Source organism: Lichenostomus cassidix, chromosome 14, assembly GCF_008360975.1.
Source record: "Lichenostomus cassidix isolate B80296 chromosome 14, HeHo_3.0, whole genome shotgun sequence".
Lineage (NCBI taxonomy): Eukaryota > Metazoa > Chordata > Aves > Passeriformes > Meliphagidae > Lichenostomus > Lichenostomus cassidix.
In genome coordinates, this window is record NC_139495.1 from 10127609 (window position 1) to 10145325 (window position 17717).

Here is a 17717-nt window from a genome sequence, read left to right on the forward strand (position 1 = left end):
TAGGCTATTGTGAGCCATCCCATCAAATTACAGGGACCTATTCAGCTTTTTAGTGGAAGTCTACTGTACTTATTAGCACACTGTAAAAGTTGTTTTAACACTCCCAAGGTCCAAATATGATGATCACAATAGTAACATCACTAGTCATTAAGTCAACCTTTCCTCCCTTACAACTACAATCCTACTAAGAACAGCTTATCAGTTCTTCTGACCCATTAGGTATTGCTTTGTTCCAATAACAAGTCTTGCACAAAGCGACTTTCGAGTTAATATTTTTGAAAAGTTCATCTCATTAGCTTCTGTACTGACTCAACAGGCAGAGTCTGGTTTAGTTAGATGCTTTAAAAAAGACTAGGAAGTTATTATTTTGCAGGCCTATTTAATGCTAGTAGCTAGTGAGATATACACATGGGAGATCTATTAGATCTTCATTAATCCTCCACTTCATACTAAACTTTCCAGACTATTTCCCCCCATTATTGTGAAACCTTTATCCCTATCCTGAAGTTGTCTTGTTTCACTTCCTTAAGCTTGCTGCATAATCCACCTTCATTTTAAATTAAGCCAGGAAAAAAATTTATCATAGAATATCCTGAGATGGAAAGGAACCACAAGGATCATCAGGTGCACCTCCTGGCCCTGCCCCGGACAGCTGCAGGAGTCTCGCCCTGTGCCCGAGAGCTTTGTGCAAACACTTGTTGAACTCCGGCACCCTTGGTGCTGTGACCACTTCCCTGGGGAGCCTGTTCAGTGCCCAAACACCCTCTGCGGGAAGACTCTTCTCCGAATAGCCAACCTAAACCTCCCCTGACTCAACTTCAGGCCATTCCCTCGGGTCCTGTCACTGTCACCGCAGAGAGGAGCTCGGTGTCTGCCCCTCCCCTTCCCCCAAGGAGGATGAGGCAGAGCACACTGAGGTCTCCGCTCAGTCTCCTCCAGGCTGAACAAGCCGAGTGACCTCAGCTGCTCTAAGGGGCCGAATTAGCTCCCCTACACCAGTGACACATGCAGAGCTGCGGTACCACCGCCTGCCCTCAGAGCTGTCCCCCCCCAGCTGTGTCCCTCGCAGCACTGGCCGGACTGAGGGTGTCCGCCAAACGCGACACGCGCTGTGCTCTCATATTTCTACGTGTACGTTCACCTTTCCCTGCACTTCTTCATCCTTTCAGGGTTTGTCTCCAGCACGAGACCCCAGCGGCCGTGACCCGGCCGGTGCGGGCAGCGAGCCCCCGGGGCGGGCATCTGACGGCGCTGAGGGTGAGGGCTGCGGGGCCCCTCGCGCTGCCGGGCCCCTCACGCTGCCGGGCCCCTCGCGCTGCCGGGCCCCTCACGCTGCCGCCCGCGCTCGGCCAAAGTCCGCCCGGCCGCTCCGGCCACAGGCACCCCTGCCGCAGGGCCGCAGGGAGGAGCGCGGCTCCCCGGGGGCTCCCGGGCGGTGCCCCTGAGGCGCAGCCGCCGCGGGCTGTGGCGAAGGGCAGCCCCGCTGCTCGGCCCCTTTCCCCGGGCCAGCCGCGGCCCCGGAGCCCGGGCGGCATGAAGCAGGTAGGGGCGGCGGGCGCTGCGGGCGGGCGGCTCCCCCGGGCCCTGCGCGCTGACGGGCTCCCGCCGCAGGCGCTGGTGGACGACACCGAGGATGTGTCCCTGGATTTCGGGAGCGAGGAGGAGCTGGCGCTGCGGAAAGCGCGGATCAGGTAACGGTGCGGAGGCCGCAGCATCGCGGCGCCCGGGCCCTGGCGGCTCTTGTTGTTTCCGTGAACAGAAAGCTCTGTTTAAACACTTAATGCCCATTTTTTACAGGGAGGGTGGTGGAGCGCTGGAACAGGCTGCCCGGGGAGGCTGGGGAGGGTCTGTCCGGGAGATGCTCGGGCTGGAGCAGGCGAGGCCCGGCACCACCGGGCTGCGGGAAATGCAAACCCGGCACACCCAGCATCCCAAACCCCGAGCGAGCAGCGCCTGAGGTAGAGCTGCAGCAGCAGCGAGGGCTCTCAGCTCCAGCAAAGCCCGCTATGCAGCAGTGCTCAGGCACTGCAGTGCACACCTGGCTGAAGGGAAACAGACAGGTAGCTGCAATTAAACTGTCTTGATTACCTGACACGGGATGTGATATTGTGTGGAATATAAAATATCTTATCCTTGTTAGCTGAGAGAACCCAACCCCTTAACCCATCTCATCTGTCAGTTTAAGCTGTCTGCCCTTGGGCTCCTCACCAGAGGTGTCACTGCAGCTCTGGCCACACAGAGGTCCCAGGTGACAGAGCTGTTGTTCCATCAGTGGCTGTTGGAGAATCTCCAAAGACTGTGAAAGAAGAGTTTTATCTCAAAAGGAATAACGCATGCACAATCAGTAATGTATATAATCAGCTTTGATTTAGATTGCTTGCTTCTACCTTGCCCCAGTTTGGTCTGGTCCATTACAATGGTAATATTTCTTGTAGGTGTAAACAAAGAAAAATAATAAATGTTAAACTTGACACAACGTTATCTGAGATAAAAAGCAATCATGTAGCTTTACAATAAAATTACTCTGTTTAATTATTGTCTAGTGAAGCATTTCTGCCCTTGCACCACATTGGACTTTGTAACTACTTGAGTCACAAGATTAACCTTCCCAGAATTGTCTTTATTTGCCACCTTAGAAACTGCACACATTTTAAATGAAGGTTTATATTTTGGTGCAGTCTTGGAGAACATAGGATTCAACTAAATTGGGAAATACAGCTTAGAAGTACCTTGATCACATGAGCTTCAGATTCTGTCTGAGGGACCAGAGTAGATGTAGCATGAAGTGAAACGCTGAAATGTTTGTAGGAGGTCCACAGTACCTGGTACTTTAGAGATCTTACAGATTCCTTCTGATTCATGCTACTCGGTAATACAGGACAGGTAAAGTATCAGCAAACCATACTATTCTGTGATCCACTTTGTGTAGACACTGGTTTCATTCAAGACAGCTCTTCTTTCGTGCCCTCAAGACAATATTAAAAGATGCCATCATGTTGAAAATTTGTCTGCTATAGAATGCAGAAGTGAAACTGCTTACACTGGTCACACATTTGTTTTTATATTTCTGAAGAATCTTGTGCAAATGAGCCTGGAACACACCTAGGTGCTGCAAAATTTTGTTATCTTATTAGAGGGTATAACAAGATGTTCTAATAATTTGTCTTTAACTTCATCCCAATGTCATATATCTTGAACTTGACTAGAATTTGCATTTGACAAATGCGAATTGTGCTTTTGTGATTCTCCAAGGTATGTGCAAAAGAGCTCCTTAGAAACAAAAGGTTAGTGGCTATTTTCCTAAGAAATTGGGAAAAGATAGGTTCATTGCAGTACAAGAACTTTGCATCTGGAAGTCAGGAGCTTCTTTTACAAATCAGCCAGGAAACATGCTGGTCAAACCAGAGAAGAGCCCATTTATTTAAAGTTTACCTCAATATATTTCAAGTACCAGACAGAAACAAGCAACCAACCAACCCAGCATGTAAAGTGCAGCTGTGGCACTTCTGAGCAGGTACTGGGAATGATTCTGCTGTAGTTCACTGGCATAGCTTAGGCTTAACCCCAGTTTGATTCCTTAACATGGGATGCAACTAAATCCATAACAGTTCATTCCTATCCTAACAGGCATCATGCTCGCAAAGTGGACAGAGGTTACTGTAACAAGGTAGATGACAATCATTTAGCCTTGGGGCTCCAGTTCTATGTTACATAGATGTTTAGATGCAACACGAAAATTAAAAGGCCAAGCCTGTTGCTATGCATTCAGAACAAATGTATTCCAAGCTGAGCCAGTGCAGAGTTGCAGTTTCCTTTATCCTTTCTATAGTCTCAATAAGTGCTCAGCACTGTAATAAATGAGAGCTCCTTGCTCATGGTTTGTTTGTTTGTTTGTTTTTGGCATTTTTTAGTAAATACTCTTCAGTGTTTGATATTGGAACAAATTTAGCATCCAAACAGTAATCCTGTTGTAATCCAGTAATACTGCTGAATCTGCCTTCCAAAATGAAACATGACTTCTCCAAAGTTACTGCTACATTTGAAGCACTGATCCAATGGAAAAGCTCAGGCCACCCTGGTGTGCCTTGGGGTTGAGATCTATGAAAGCTGCTCTTGACACAAGGGTACCACTTATGTAATGGACTCTTAAATCTTCTTGGCCCAAGATCAAGGCTTGAAGGAGCAAGGCACTGTCTGTTTTAGCCAGTTCACACTATCCACTCCACCCACCTGGCTGCTTATGGCAGAAAAAGCCCCTTTTGCTTAAAATGTCACATGTCTAGGTCTAAGTCACAAGAAGTTTTTGGAAAGTTTGAAGTTCACATGGGCATGACCAGGAGTAAATATAAACTACAACTGTGCATCGTTCTTCCTTCTCCAGCCATGTGTGTAGTACTACAAGCACAATATTGCCCTTAGAAAAAGAGAAACAGTAGAGCAGTTAAACAGCTATAGAGTAATAATATAACAATAAAGTTATTTAAGTTATAATAGTTATTATACTTAGATAACTGTCATTTAAGTTTACAATAAGCAATTGTGTATCTTTCTGATGTCTTATTTTATTATACACAATAATAGAATAACGTTAAATAGTTGATTATGCCCTCGGCCATACTTCTGTTAACTGGCCATATTACTGTTCATTGTTCACAGAGGTAAAGAAGCTTAACGAGATAATTGTTGACTTAAATATTTTATTCAGATATTTTATCCACTAAGCTTCATGGAAGAACTTACTTAACTGGTATAGCCTATAGTTAATTCTAACTTTCAACTCATGAACACAAACAACTGTACAGAGTAAGTTTTTGTACTTGGCATATTACCCTGATAATTGTACTCTGCTCATTACAGCACTCTCCAGTCTCCCTGAGCTGTGCAGACCAATGTTCCACGTCATATAATTACTTCTTTTACTGAAATTTCTCTTAAGTTTGTTACAGACAAATTTTGTTCAATGACCAAAGCATAAATATCTAGTGAAATTAATAAGCAATAATACAGAAGAAGTGTTAGATTCCCAAATCATTCTCCCTGTCTAAAAGGAAGTGTTGGGTTTAGACATTAAATAGGAAGGTTCATTGTGTCTTATAGCAAATAGCTGCAGGTTTTTTTTAGTTTCAGAGTTCATTTTTTGTTTTCAAAACAGTTCTGAAGGGCATAAGACTTCTTTTGTGCATTGCAATTCTGATTTATTTGAAGAAATTATGAGGATTTTAGGGTACTGTGTTGAGCACAACTAAATTCCTTCACACAGTACCAAAGAATCTGGTGAAAGGCTCCATATTTTGTTCTATCTTTGAGAAAGTTTTGATATGAACATCCCATTCATCTTTTAGCTTTAGATTGAAGCTTGGCTATTGAAAATACCATTGCTTTGAGAATGAAGGTATACACCAACCTTTGAAATAATAGCAGCTGTAAAGCAACATACCATTATAAACTTGAAATAGCTGTGTTGTGCTACATTGTCAGCAAGTACTGTAACATTCCTTCCTGTCCCATTACCTCAGATATGCTCTGCACTTTCTTTATAGGCACCCACTGGCCACCTTTTTCCACCTGTTCTTCCGAGTGAGTGCTATTGTTACCTACTTGTTCTGTGACTGGTTCAGCAACAGCTTTGTTGCCTGCTTTGTCACTATTCTCCTCCTTCTATCCTTTGACTTTTGGTCTGTCAAGGTAAGATGACCGTCCATAGTAATTACCTTGGAAAGTACTTTGCCATTAAATAAAACAAAAAAATTGAAATATGTATAATGACAGAAGTGACAAAAACATTGGGATCTATTGATTTATTAATTACCTTGCCCATTTTAATGAAGATGTTCACATATGTTAGTTATTTAGCACCATGTTTTCTATGGCTGACAACTAAGGACTACTAATATGGTGAGAAAATTGCTTTGCCATAGATAGATTTGATTGTATGCTTTCCCCCTTAAAAAAAGAAATAAAAAGAAGGTTAAAGTAATCCTGGCTTTCCGTAGTGGATGCCCAAAGATGCCCAGATCTGCAGCTTTGTGCCCAGAGCCCACAGCAGGGGCTACAGAGAACTCCTGAAAGCCAAGCTATAGCTGTGGTGCCCTGATCCCATGCAGGCAGGTGGGTCAGGCCAGCCCAGGATCCAGGGGCTCCACATGTGGAACAAGGCTTTTGTTTTGTAGAAGGGAAGCACTGATGCACCTCCAGTATTCTGAAAGCTTCTGGTGTTCATCCAGGTGCAGAAATGTTTTCTTTGCTTGATACCACACAGCTTACTTGCTTGTCATTAATCTCTTATTTTTTGTGTTTTTGTTCTCACCATTCCTCTTATTGAGGAAATTTGTTTATTGAATGCTTGTCCAACTAACTGACTGGAAAAAGATACAACCTGTAATTTCTTATCTAAATAAGTGCTATTGTGCTAATTATTGTATTGAAAGTGAATGGGCCTTTAAATTTGTGGGTTTTGAATTAACAATTCATCCATTGTTAATGGCTGTTGTACTCAAGCTGGCACAGCTTTTAGAAGTAATTTTAGTATTTGATAAAAGAAGGTGATTTTTGAACATGCTTGTCTTTTTTATTTTTCTATTTTTAACTGTTACTCTGACAAGTGATTTGTGCTCCTGGTTAATGCAAATAATGGTTTCATCACTAGAATGTGACAGGAAGACTCTTGGTTGGTTTGCGTTGGTGGAACCAGATTGATGAAGATGGAAAAAGTCACTGGGTGTTCGAAGCAAGAAGGGTAAATATGTTAATAGAAGTAGGCACAGGGCAAACAGAATCCATAGGAAATTTGTAAAGCTGATACCAAGTCAAATAAAGTAACAAATAGAGCACCTTTGTAACAGTTACTTTTTATGCAGCTTCCATAGAAAACAATGTCAGTATTCAGGTGGGAGCACTGGTTTGTCACATCCTGGAAGCATTAAGGGCAAAACAGGTCTCACAATGTTGTTAGCATATGGATCAGCAGAATAAATATCCATGGCATGGTGCTATAGGTATGAAATGTTTCTGGTAGTTCTGTTTTATTTTCTAGTGAGAATATCTTGTAATAAACACATCTTCCTGTAGATAAAATCCCAACACAGAATCCTCTTCAGGAAAGATCTGTGTGGAGAGAAATGTTGAATAGTTCACTATTCAATAGTTCACTATTCACTATTAACTTCACTATTTTGAAGTTAAATGTTTTATCCATGGTCATGGAATATGGTGGGGAATAGAGCCTGGATCACAGAGCATTCTGATACTGCCAGTACCCCCCAAATACACTGGGGGGGGGGGGGGAAATACCATTACAGAACAGCATTTGGCATCACTGCCAGAGTCAAGGCTCAGGGTTTTGCTTTTCCTTGCTGACATTCCCTCTGCAGCCCCATTGATCCTGGCACAGCAGCACCCAAGTGCTGCTCACCAGGACGTTCCTTTGGAGACCTCCAGCTGTGTCCCCAGCGTGTCCCAGTGCTGTCCCTGTGTGCAGGGCTGCAGTGCCCTCTGCAGTGCCCTCTGCAGCCTCGGCTGCGGCTCCAGGTGCCCTGAGCACAGAACACAAACTAACGTGCTTCCTGTAAATCTGAGAGAGGCTTGAAGACAGAATAGAGAAAACCCTGCATGAAATACAGGGAAAATTCAATACACTGAAAATTAACTAAAAAGCTTTTCAATTTTCAGAGTGGAAGAGTCCAGAGGGTTTTCTTTTCCAGTTGTGATGCTTCTGTTTCGGAAGGTTGCAGTAGCAGTTGTTGAGTGGTCTGAAGGTTGGAGTGAGATTTTGTATTTCAGAAAGATCAGAACCTTCCGAGCAATTCTCTTACTTTAGGGTTTTTTTTGTTCTTTTCAAAATGTAGGAGCTAATGATAAGCTATTCAGTGTAGACAGAGACACGTGAGTTGTGCTGACCTGAGGAAAACTGTAAGCAGGGCTTTGCAGCAAGCTCTGAGGTTTTGTGCTCTCCTGAAGAGCAGACAGGACAGGGTGCATAACGCTGCCTCTTGCAGTTAGTGTGCCCAACTCTAGCATGACACCAGGCATTTTCAAAGCCATAGTTCTTAATTTATGGAATGTCAGCAGAGTTCAGAAGCAAAATCCAAGTATTAGTTTATCTAATAGAAAAACAAGCTTCATGCAAGATTTAAATTCAGTTAAGATACTGCATCTTTTAAAGAAATGTATAGAAATGTGCCCTTTTATGAGAATTCCAGTCTTAACTAGAGCCAACTCGTAAGTGTTATGGATGAAAATGCTGTTGTGTACAGTAGGGCACCAGGAAGGAAAACTGGCATGAGCTACTTCTCTTCTAATCTTCCTTCTATGCATATCACAAGTGAAATCTTCCTCCTCTTTCATCATCTATTGTTGATTTTGACTTTGTGACAAATAGCCTCAATTAATTTTTCCTTCCAGGTGCCTACAATAGCTGCCTCAACTGAAGCTGAAGCCCGAATCTTTTGGCTCGGTCTCATTATTTGCCCAGTGATTTGGACAATGTTTTTCTTTAGCACCTTGTTCTCCTTGAAGCTGAAATGGCTGGTGAGTTGGAGTACTGAAGATAATCTTGGTAGAGGGAAAACCCAGATCTGTTAGTTCTGAACCAAATCTTCCAACAGTACAAAAATTCCATTCAAGGAATCCCTAGGAGTTTTCTGCAGTCAAAGCCTTCTGCACTCTGGATTGGTGATTTTTAGCTGCACTTCTACTGGCTTATCAGATGTCAACTCCTTCAACCAACTGGAGAACCACAAGTGGTGGGCAAAATTATGGGCTTCTTTTTAACTGTAGCAACTTACTCTTCCCCATTTATTTCAGCCAAATGAAACTAATAGAAGAGGACAAAAAATGAACCAGTGAAGTTGGTTTTAAGGTTTTTAGGTCTCCTGGGAACTTAAATGTACTTACTCCTAAAAGTAAGGATTTTAGATTCCTGATACCATTCCCTTTTGAAAGAACCATCATGAAAGAACCATTTTGAAAAAGCACATCATTAGTGCTTAAAACCTTGATAAATTGAGCTGTAAGTATTTTACTATTAGTCTACTTATAAGCCATCTACTTAAACCAACACTTTTTTGTAAATATAAGAGGAAATTTACCCCATATATTGCATTACATTAAGATACTTTTGTCTATGAAATCTTCACATTTTTCCCTGTAAACTTTAAGTGCTTGGATAATTGCCACAGAGTTCTTTCTGTCAAGTTCCCAGCCATGCTGAGTACCATTTCTTAATTCAGTTTGAAAGATAAAAAGCACCTCTGACATGTGCAGCTACATATCCAGTAACAGCCAAGATTTCATATTCTTATTCAATTCAACAAGAAATTCAGCTATGGGCATAAATCAATTGCAAATCATTAACTACCTTCTAGTGCCCCTGAACAAGCAATAGTTAAAATTAAACCAGTACTTTTTGTTTGTGCCTCCACCTTTATTTTTGAAAAGCAGAGATTGTTTGCTAAGCCAAGAGCTGCTTGGAGACAGAACTCTAACTGGCAGAGGAGGCAGGTTGCTCAGGTGCTTGTAAAAGGCAAGTTACACAAATGAAAATGAGATTACTTCTGGGAAACTGGTTCTGAAGGCTAACAGAAACATTTTTATAAGTTACTGCATTAGTCGGATGGGTCCCCCTGCTGCTAAGCCTGAAGTACCACAAAAGAAGCTGATTATTTTCGCTGCCCATCAGTGCTATATAGGAAATCCTATCTGTGGCTGCTCTTTGTAAATCTGTAAATAATAGATCTTTGTATATAATAAGGTGTTTGTCAGCTAAACAGGCCTGCAGGATGTAAAACTTTTAGATAGTAATTTGGCTTAAAAAAAGTGAAATGTTTCTGGAATTTTTTGAGTAGCTCCTTTTTTGAGTAAAAACTTTCAGGAAAATAATGAAGTCTTTCAAGATACACAATAACAAAACTGTTATCAGTGTTCTCATAAAGAGGCATTTAAAGAAAGGAACTACTGTGTTTGTTTGACATGACTGGATCTCTTTGAAGGCTATTTATGTTTGGGAGGAACATCCCCCTCTTACAGTACAGTTTGTCTAGATAGTGTGTACACATACACATGTGTGTACATCCTACAGTCAATACGTAGCCATGGATTTGTCCCTGCTGAACTCCTGTTTATCCACAGGCTCTCGTGATTGCTGGGATCTCCCTCCAGACTGCTAATTTATATGGCTACATCCACTGCAAGTTAGGGGGACAAAAAACCATCAGCAGAGTAACCTCAAGGTTGTTTGGCACCACAGACATTCCCCAAAGTAAGTACTGGGTTGTGTCAGCTACAGCCTGTGGGGTAGCACAGGCCAACCTGCCTCTCATGGCTGGTTCTGGCTCTTCCCATGCCTCAGTTCCTGCAGGGAGTCCTGGCAGGGTGATCCTGAGTCTCCAACAAGAGTTTCTGGCAGTGGCACAGAGGAGGGCCCTACCCCAGGTCACTTTGTGTTTGGAAGGCTGCTGAGCTTCACAAGTGAGCTGCTTCCAAGCTCCAGGAAGAATATCCTCAACTTAAATCCTTTGAGTTACTATAATTATAATGCCTCTGCTTAGGCACAGCTGGAAGAGCCATCTTCAACCCTCAGGCTTCCAGCTGGCAGCTCCCTGCTTTTGTAAGAGACCCCTGTGACCCAGGTTATGCTGACAGCCACGTGTCCCTCTGTTCTCTCAACAGGACAGAGCAGGAGCATTTCAGAAGGTGGCACTGAAGAACATAGGAAGACAGGCACTAGGTAACCAAACAAGGAAGAGCTAAAGAATTAACAGTAAAAATATTAATTCATGAAAGCTGTTCTTCATGGGAAGATACTTAGATAAAGCTCCTCTTACAATTATGCCTGCATGAAATAAAGTCATTTGTGTTTGAGTCTTAAATCATGGAAGGTTTAAAGTGTTTGTTACTTAAAAGCTTCACCAAAAAGTTGTTTGTGTGAGCACAGACAATGCTCATGGTTTACATGGAGCATGCTGCTTTCAGAAAAGTTGTTAACTAACCTTAAACTGTTGGATTATATGTGATGAAAAGACAATCTTAATCTTATCACCTGTAAAAAATAAATAAAGCAGTGCACTCGTACTATAATACTACCCTGACTCTCACTGTAGATACAGATCCTTTCCACTGAAAGGAGACTCTTAATGATGTTTATTCAGGGAGAGAGAACAGGCATCACAGTTCACCCTTGTGCTGAAGGCAGGACAAAGGCTGCTGCACATGCACCATAGCTACATCACATATGATGCCCCAGTGTCAACCCAGCATATTTTATATTCAAGCTTCTAAATAAAATGTGCATTGTATACTCACATCCTTAACTGCCACCTTCATGGTCAGATTACTGGTACCATGACACTGGAGGCACAACAAACCTGATAGTCCAGATGCAGACTCAGTTTCACTGCTTTCTAGTGAGAGAACTACAAGAACCTTGAACTATTGGGAAAAACAAAGGCAAGAGCATTTATATTAAGAATTTATTTGCAGTATACAAAAAGAATACATTCCTTTATTAAATCAAGGCATAAGTTACTTTTCTGTAATCAAGCATGAACTACATTTTTATTCCATTTACAAATTACATTATCTTTTCTTCTTGAAAATGGTGTTGTTCACAGTATTCCTGAATTCCTGCAAAGATGGAGAAAAAGTAATATAAATTCTATTGCACTTGTACATCAGGAGTTTGTTGTTGCTGCATCTGTCCCCTGTGGATACAAATATGTGAAGCTGGGCCTTCATTACACTGAAACTGGCTTTAGGAATTTCCCAGCTGTCTGTATTTTTTAACAGCACAACACCAGCTCTTCAGGGAGTTTTTACAAGGGGTTTTTGTGCAATTACTGTTAGAAGTGGAGGCATTGATCAGTCAGCTGCAGCCCACTGAGTTATGGTCAGCATCCCCCCACACACCTGCTAGAGAGCCTCAGAAGGTTTCTCTGAAAATGGAAGTTTGAATTCTCTGAAGTCAAACATTGAAACCAGTTATCCAGTACAATTCTGTTATTGCTTGAAAAGCCAGCCAGAAGTGATGCTCAGAAGCAAACATGGTCTTTGCACCTGTTACTTTCACAATTGCTATGCACCTCTCCTGATTTTATGATTTATAGCAGAATAACACAAGTCTGTTTAACACCTCCGTATATTGCAGCAGTGCTCAGAACCGAGGGGATTCATTTGCACAGTGATTCTCAGACTCACTTTGAATGATATTCCTGTAAGATAACGTAGCTGGAGACTCGGGTGCTTCAGCCAAGAAAGACTGGCCTCTGTCACAACTTCTTCCTTGAAGGACAGAGAAAAACATAAAAGCAAAGCAACAGGAAAAGGTGAGCTTTTTTTGTCCTTTATCCTGTTCCAGTTACACCTTTTCAAATAGCCACCTGCATCTATTCCTTTTAGGAAGTCCTGATGTGAGTAATAGGACTGGAAATACAGTGTACAGTTTGACAGAGGAATAGCACTAGCAGAAACCTTCAGCTGGGAGTACTGAGCTGTTCCTTGATGTCATTAATTCAGGTATTAATTGGTAACAGCTAGTGGGCAAAGAAACAAACCTCCTCATGACCCACAAGAGAATTTGGGCAATGCCAATGACAGTGAGGTTAAAGCAGTAGTTCTAATGCTTAATATATAAAAATACTCTTCTTTTTAGTGGTTAAGATCTTATCCAGTCTACATTTCCAAGTGATTACACCAAACAGAAAGACATGTTGTATTTCAGATGTGACTACAGAGATGAAGAGATGCATCATCTAATCTTAACTCATGAAAGATTAAGTTTCAGGTTAAGGAAATTACCCCAGCACTTCCTTCATTCCACATCATGCTATGTCATAATTCCAGTGACATTTGATACAAAAAAACCACTCTATCTAGAAGCGGATATGTAGCTAAGAGACTTGAGTGCCCACAGCAAGGTTTTCCAGCAGTGACATCAGTGTAGGAGGAGCAACTAGCTTTAAGTGCAGTGCAATAAGTAACTTTACCTATCTGTGGATCTAGAGGCACTTTACCCAGCAGGGAAACATTCAAGTTCTGGCACATCTTCTCTGCACCGCCAGTAGTCGGGGGAAAGATCTGAGATTCATTCTGGGACAACATGAAGATCAGTTAAAATCTTGCAACTCTGAGAGTTAGGCATTTTTGGAGCAATGTTTGATACACAAGCAATGTCAAGGAAGCAAACCCTGTAATACACAGCCAGCCTTACCTTACACTTTGGACACACAAAGCCGCTCATGTTCTCCACAACACCTATGATGGGCAGCTTCACTTTGCGGCAGAAGCTGATCTCCTTACGAACATCCTGAAGGGACACTTCCTACAAATATTAGCAAACAGTCATATTTCAACTGTAATGTTTCATGCTGAATCCATTCTGTTACCTCCTTAGAGCTATTTTGAAGAGAGTTTAAAATGGGTTATTACTGCTGTCTTAATATTTTTAGGAACACAAACCTGTGCTACAAGCTCTAGCAACAATTCTTTGAGTAGCACCAGAGTAGGTTGTAGTTCAAGCCTACTGGATGTAGTTCCGGTTTGAAATCTGACTCTAGTAGATTCACCTATATTTGTTTTATCTCCTATCTTTGGTTCTTTAAATGAAACTTTTTCACATTTTCAGTTTACAGAAGAGCGCTTGGTATTCTTCACAGAGTGAGGACAAGAGCTACTGGGCTTATCCTTGTTACCTCTTTTCAAATTAAATTTGAGCTATCTTATCCTCTCCTCAAGAGTTTTCACAATGTGCGTGACCTCATTCATTTGCCTGTTCCCTTCTTCCTTCACCACTTCTCTGGTATGGTCCTCATCACTTCACTTCCTTCATGTGTTATCTTTTCAGCTGTTGTGGAAATACTTCATGTCCTGTGCTAGTTTGATCTCCTGTTCCTTTCCAAACCAGACACAAAACCTCTGTTTGAACTGGCTGTGTTTTTAGTTTCAGCTTTCCAGGGGCTGATTTCTCTTGTAAAAATGCACATGACAAAGCTGCCTATTTTGGTGGGTCACTTGCAGGTGACAGGCTACTTCACAGGTGTCAAAGAGTGCACAGCTTATCACTTAAAAATGAAGCTTCTTATGGGCATTCTTCTGACCATTAAGCCATTGGTGAGTAAATTACAGATCCACAACAATGTGAACTCTGATTCTGAAGGTGGAAGTGAAACACTGCATTTCCTTTCACCACACAGCTCACAACAGTTTTTGTGAACTGCTCTGTGGTTTAGTAACCCACTTGGGTCCCCACCCAGCTCCACCGAGACACCCACCTAACCCACAAACCAGCCAGCTGCAGGCACAACACAACAAAGCCATTTCCCTGCGATTCTGTGAAATCAACAGCCTAGAACCCAAGGATTGACTTTATCTGCCATGATGCTTCCCCAGTGGCATGTGGGTCTGTACCTGGGGGGTGGTGACTATGACAGCCCCATCGATGCGGGTGGCACTGAGGTACTGCACGATGGACAGGTGCTCATCTGATGTTCCTGGGGGAGTGTCCACAATCAGGTAATCCACTTCACCCCAGTCCACGTCCCGCAGAAACTGCTTGATCAGCCCTACAGGATAGGATGAGAATGTGGGAGAGAAAAGGTATCTTCCTGTATTTCAAATTTCAGAGTCTTAGCTTACTATGCTATTTTTACATTATTAACAAGCTCATGGTATTTACTTGAATATAATATATATTTACTTTAAATCTTTCATGTAGATTACTGTTGAAATCACTCAATACATACCATTCTTTTTTGGTCCTCTCCAGATGACAGCATCATCAGGACTACTAAGCAAGAACCCCACTGACATGACACCTAAGTTTTCTTCAACATACTAAAAGAGAAGTAGAGAAACAGAACAGTGAAGAGATAGAAACCAACTCTGAAACCTTTATTTTATAGAAAAAGCAAATGAGGGGGAAGACATTAACGAAAAAAAGGCAGATGACCTTGTCTTTTATCACAGGGCATTAAAAACCACTTCTTGTGCAACACTCAACAACTAAGACTCAAAAAATGCAGTTGTTACAGCAGTTTATGGAATCACAGGAGACAATGTAAGGAAAAAAGCAGCTTTTCCTCTCAGCACCAGATGCCTAACAGTGTGCATGTTACAGGTGATCTTCACACAACCTACACTCCTGCAAAACCTTCTCTGCATTTTCTAAAGATTAATATGTTTTTTCTTGGTTGCAACATACTTCTTGGCTGTAACAGGAAAGCTGACACACTACGCAGCTGCATGATACCCCAAAATAACAAACCCTAGTAACTTATTGCCTATAGTAGGAAAGTCAGTAAACTGAAGATAATAATACTATTTCAAAAATACAGTATTACTATTATCAACAAAAGAAATTTAACACTCTGATCTATATAGTCTATAACCAGATTCTGTAGAACACCCATCCATATTTTACAGATCTATTCTATATTCTATAAAATCTGGATATATATTCTGTAGCATTCTCTATAGTCTATGGAATTTGGATATGAGCTATAGAGAGCTATAGAATCTGAACATATACACTCTGTAGATTCCATGTCCTATATCTCTAGATTCTACAGAACCTGGATATTTAAGTAATTAGAAAAAGAATGAATAGGAGTGTCCTCTGCTCCTCCCTCACTCATTTTTCACTGTAGAGACGGTGGCCAACCCAAACACACCCAATAAACTTTCAGAAACAGCTGCACCAACTCACCACTGGAGACCATCCAGAGCCACTCTGATGAACCTGAAAATTAAAGTGATACATAAAAGTTACAGTAGAAATAAATACAGCTGTTACAAAAAACTTGAGCATAAGTCAAACCTGGGTAAAGAGCTCTCCTGCCTGCAGGGACAATCCTACTTTATTGGGGCAGCTGAGGTAAAAACTACAGGTGCACCAGATCTCCACTGAACAATAACTGTTCATTCCCTATGGAAGTTTATCCATATAAACTTCCATATACTTTTATATGGACTTATACATTTATATGAAATACTCAAGGGCTGATACAGTGCATCATGCTAATACTACTCAAGTTTTAAGTTGTCAGCATTGTGGCTGATATGCAATGGAAGTTGGTTTGCAGAACTGCACATCCTGAAAGCAGGTGACTCTTACAAAATATATCTTGCTGAACTTCTCCACCTCACCTCACTTCCCTACCCACTGCCCCACATTTCCCATTATGCAATCCTTTTATAAGCTTTAGATTCATAAAGCCTGAATATGCTAATGAAAAAATAAGCAGCAATCCTTTCAACAACACGTTTGAGCATTCACTTACCTGTTCTCCTTCTAGACCCATCATTTTAGGGATCGATGGCCCGCAGATATCTATGTCCAGCAGAGCAACCTGGAAAACAAACCGGCCAACCTGCCCCACTGGAAATAACGTGGCACAGGGCTGTCTCCAAAGGCGATCTCACGCAATTAAACCCGCTCGGTTCACACAGGAAGGTCAAACCTTAACGAGCAGGGCACACGATCGCTACCCCCAGGCACCTGCCCGCTCCGGGCCCCCGCCGCCCGGCTCTCCCCACGCCGCTGCCCACCTGCTTGCTCTCGTCGGCCGCCAGCCCGTGCGCCAGCAGCGCGCTGAAGGTGCTCTTGCCCACGCCGCCCTTGCCGGACAGCACCAGCACCGTGTGCCGCACCGCCCGCAGCCGCGCCTGCAGCTCCGCCACCTCCGCTGCGGAGACACCGCGCCGTCAGCGCGCCCACACCGCACTCCCGAGCCGGCCCCGCAAGCCCCGAGCCCGCCGAGCCGCTGCCCGCCGAGCCGCTCCCCTCACGGCCGCTGCACTCACCCGGGTCCGGCCCGGCCGCGCCGGCCGCGCACAGCCCCTGGTTGGGACATCCCTGGCAGGCAGCCGCCCTGCCCGCCTGGGCGCTGCCGGTCCCGGGGCAGTCTGCAAGGGACAGCGAGAGCTGGGCCGCGAGTGCCGCGGGCGGGAGTCCCGTCCCGCCCCGTCCGGCCCCGCCGCTCACCCTCCGGTGCGCCCGGCGCCTCCGCCATAGCGCTGCGTCACTTCCGCCGCCGCCGGGGCGGGGCCTCGGGCCGCGGTACCCGCCGCCGCCAGGGGGTGCTGCCGCTGAAGGTCCGCGGGATGCGGTGACACCCGCAATGCCCTGGTGACAACACGAGAGCCCTGGTGACACCCCCAGGAGCTCTGTCCCGGGGAGCTCCGCTGATCCCCGGCAGGCTGTGCCGCGGGCTCAGCCGGCCTGCGAGCAGCCCCCGCACCTTCGCCGGGGCCCGGGCGGTACATGAGTTGCGGCAGATCCAGTTCTGACTGCGGCTTTTACAGCCAAGGTGGAATTTCTCCACTAGAACGGCTCTAGGCTGAAGCAATTGACAAGGAACGGCACGGACCCATGCTGGTACCGCAGCCTGGGTGTTCCGGGTGCCAGCTCATCGCGGAGCTGAACCCCGGGGCTGTGTGCCCGTACCGGGGCTGTGTGCCCGTCCCGGGGCTGTGTGCCCGTACCGGGGCTGTGTGCCCGTCCCGGGGCTGTGTGCCCGTCCCGGGGCTCTATGCCCGTCCCGGGGCTCTGTGCCCGTCCCGGGGCTGTGTGCCCGTCCCGGGGCTGTGTGCCCGTACCGGGGCTGTGTGCCCGTCCCGGGGCTGTGTGCCCGTACCGGGGCTGTGTGCCCGTCCCGGGGCTGTGTGCCCGTACCGGGGCTGTGTGCCCGTCCCGGGGCTGTGTGCCCGTACCGGGGCTGTGTGCCCGT

At 44.3% G+C, this 17717-nt stretch overlaps 2 protein-coding genes across 5 annotated transcripts; one reads left to right on the top strand and one right to left on the bottom strand.

Moving 5' to 3' along the window:
• The first annotated feature begins 1281 nt into the window (after positions 1-1281).
• Positions 1282-10865, top strand: TVP23A (trans-golgi network vesicle protein 23 homolog A). Of its 4 annotated transcripts, XM_085074866.1 has the most exons (7): positions 1350-1542; positions 1612-1691; positions 5541-5685; positions 6647-6736; positions 8401-8526; positions 10126-10255; positions 10666-10865. In XM_085074866.1, exons 1-7 carry the CDS (start codon positions 1534-1536, stop codon positions 10725-10727), a joined length of 642 nt encoding a protein of 213 aa, XP_084930992.1. In that variant the 5' UTR covers positions 1350-1533; the 3' UTR covers positions 10728-10865. The 4 variants fall into 4 exon arrangements, with proteins under 4 accessions (XP_084930994.1, XP_084930991.1, XP_084930993.1 ...); XM_085074865.1 differs by having other exon boundaries at positions 1348-1691; XM_085074867.1 differs by having other exon boundaries at positions 1349-1691; positions 5541-5577.
• Positions 10866-11451: 586 nt separating this feature from the next.
• Positions 11452-17045, bottom strand: NUBP1 (NUBP iron-sulfur cluster assembly factor 1, cytosolic). The gene is made up of 11 exons (XM_085074869.1): positions 16973-17045; positions 16792-16893; positions 16537-16673; positions 16269-16337; positions 15695-15727; positions 14733-14823; positions 14398-14552; positions 13202-13312; positions 12978-13080; positions 12190-12273; positions 11452-11619 (listed from the first exon to the last, which is right to left on the bottom strand). Exons 1-11 carry the CDS (start codon positions 16998-17000, stop codon positions 11567-11569), a joined length of 966 nt encoding a protein of 321 aa, XP_084930995.1. The 5' UTR covers positions 17001-17045; the 3' UTR covers positions 11452-11566.
• Positions 17046-17717: the final 672 nt, after the last annotated feature.